At 45.2% G+C, this 739-nt stretch overlaps 1 protein-coding gene across 1 annotated transcript; it reads right to left on the bottom strand.

Annotated features, from left to right (window-relative positions):
* Nucleotides 1-76: 76 nt before the first annotated feature.
* DFJ58DRAFT_640333 (uncharacterized protein) lies at nucleotides 77-360 on the bottom strand (the record flags this gene model as incomplete). The annotated part of the gene is made up of 3 exons (XM_041381338.1): nucleotides 77-123; nucleotides 178-222; nucleotides 273-360. Coding segments are annotated over 3 exons (180 nt in total), but the record flags the coding sequence as incomplete, so codon positions are not given.
* Nucleotides 361-739: the final 379 nt, after the last annotated feature.

Raw genomic sequence — 739 nt, forward strand, 5'->3', positions numbered from 1 at the left:
GAGGAACATGAGAGATTGTAACGTGAAGTTGTTGTATGGATTGGAATAACCAAGGAAAAAGTGTTCCAAGATGATGGCTAATGAGACTGTTGATGGTTTCATTGGTAGTGCATATTTCGAAGCCTAATGAAAATCAAGTACTTGAGAGAAGCACAAATTGAGTAACAAGGCACTCACCATCTGGGTCACTTTCTCCAGATATCATCAAAATGATGGGACCACCTTCAATGTATATCATTCACATCAAGCGCACTTCCATACTCTCAACCTACCAGGCTCATAGAACTCCCAGTTCATCCAGTACCGCTGCTGGAAGGTTCCGAGCCCTGCATCATTGTGGTCTATGAGCTGTTCAAAATGTTAGACGGTCATAATGGGTAGGAGCGCTGTGCCATTCAATGAAGTGAGAGAACATCCAGGCACTGATAGCTTTGGGAGAGAATGCATGCCACGAAGCATGGCATTAGGGATAGCTGCTCGGGCGACACCTGTAGTAAGTAGGAGCGACGTAAGGGCCTACATGATACCGAACCTCAATCGCAAGGATGCAACCAAGCACAGGTCCTGGCCATGAGCATTGTTCATCCGATATCATCCAATCAAGTACCCGATCAAAGGTGTTGAGGCATGTTATGATGGCCATGTAGGTATAGTACGACTAGCCGAGGAGTCTACCTTTGAGGTGATTTGTTGATGTATGAGTGGGTGATAACAGATGTTGAGAATATGAGACAAAGCA

Source organism: Suillus subalutaceus (assembly GCF_016647625.1).
Source record: "Suillus subalutaceus strain FC151 chromosome Unknown DFJ58scaffold_929, whole genome shotgun sequence".
NCBI classification, from domain to species: Eukaryota; Fungi; Basidiomycota; class Agaricomycetes; order Boletales; family Suillaceae; genus Suillus; species Suillus subalutaceus.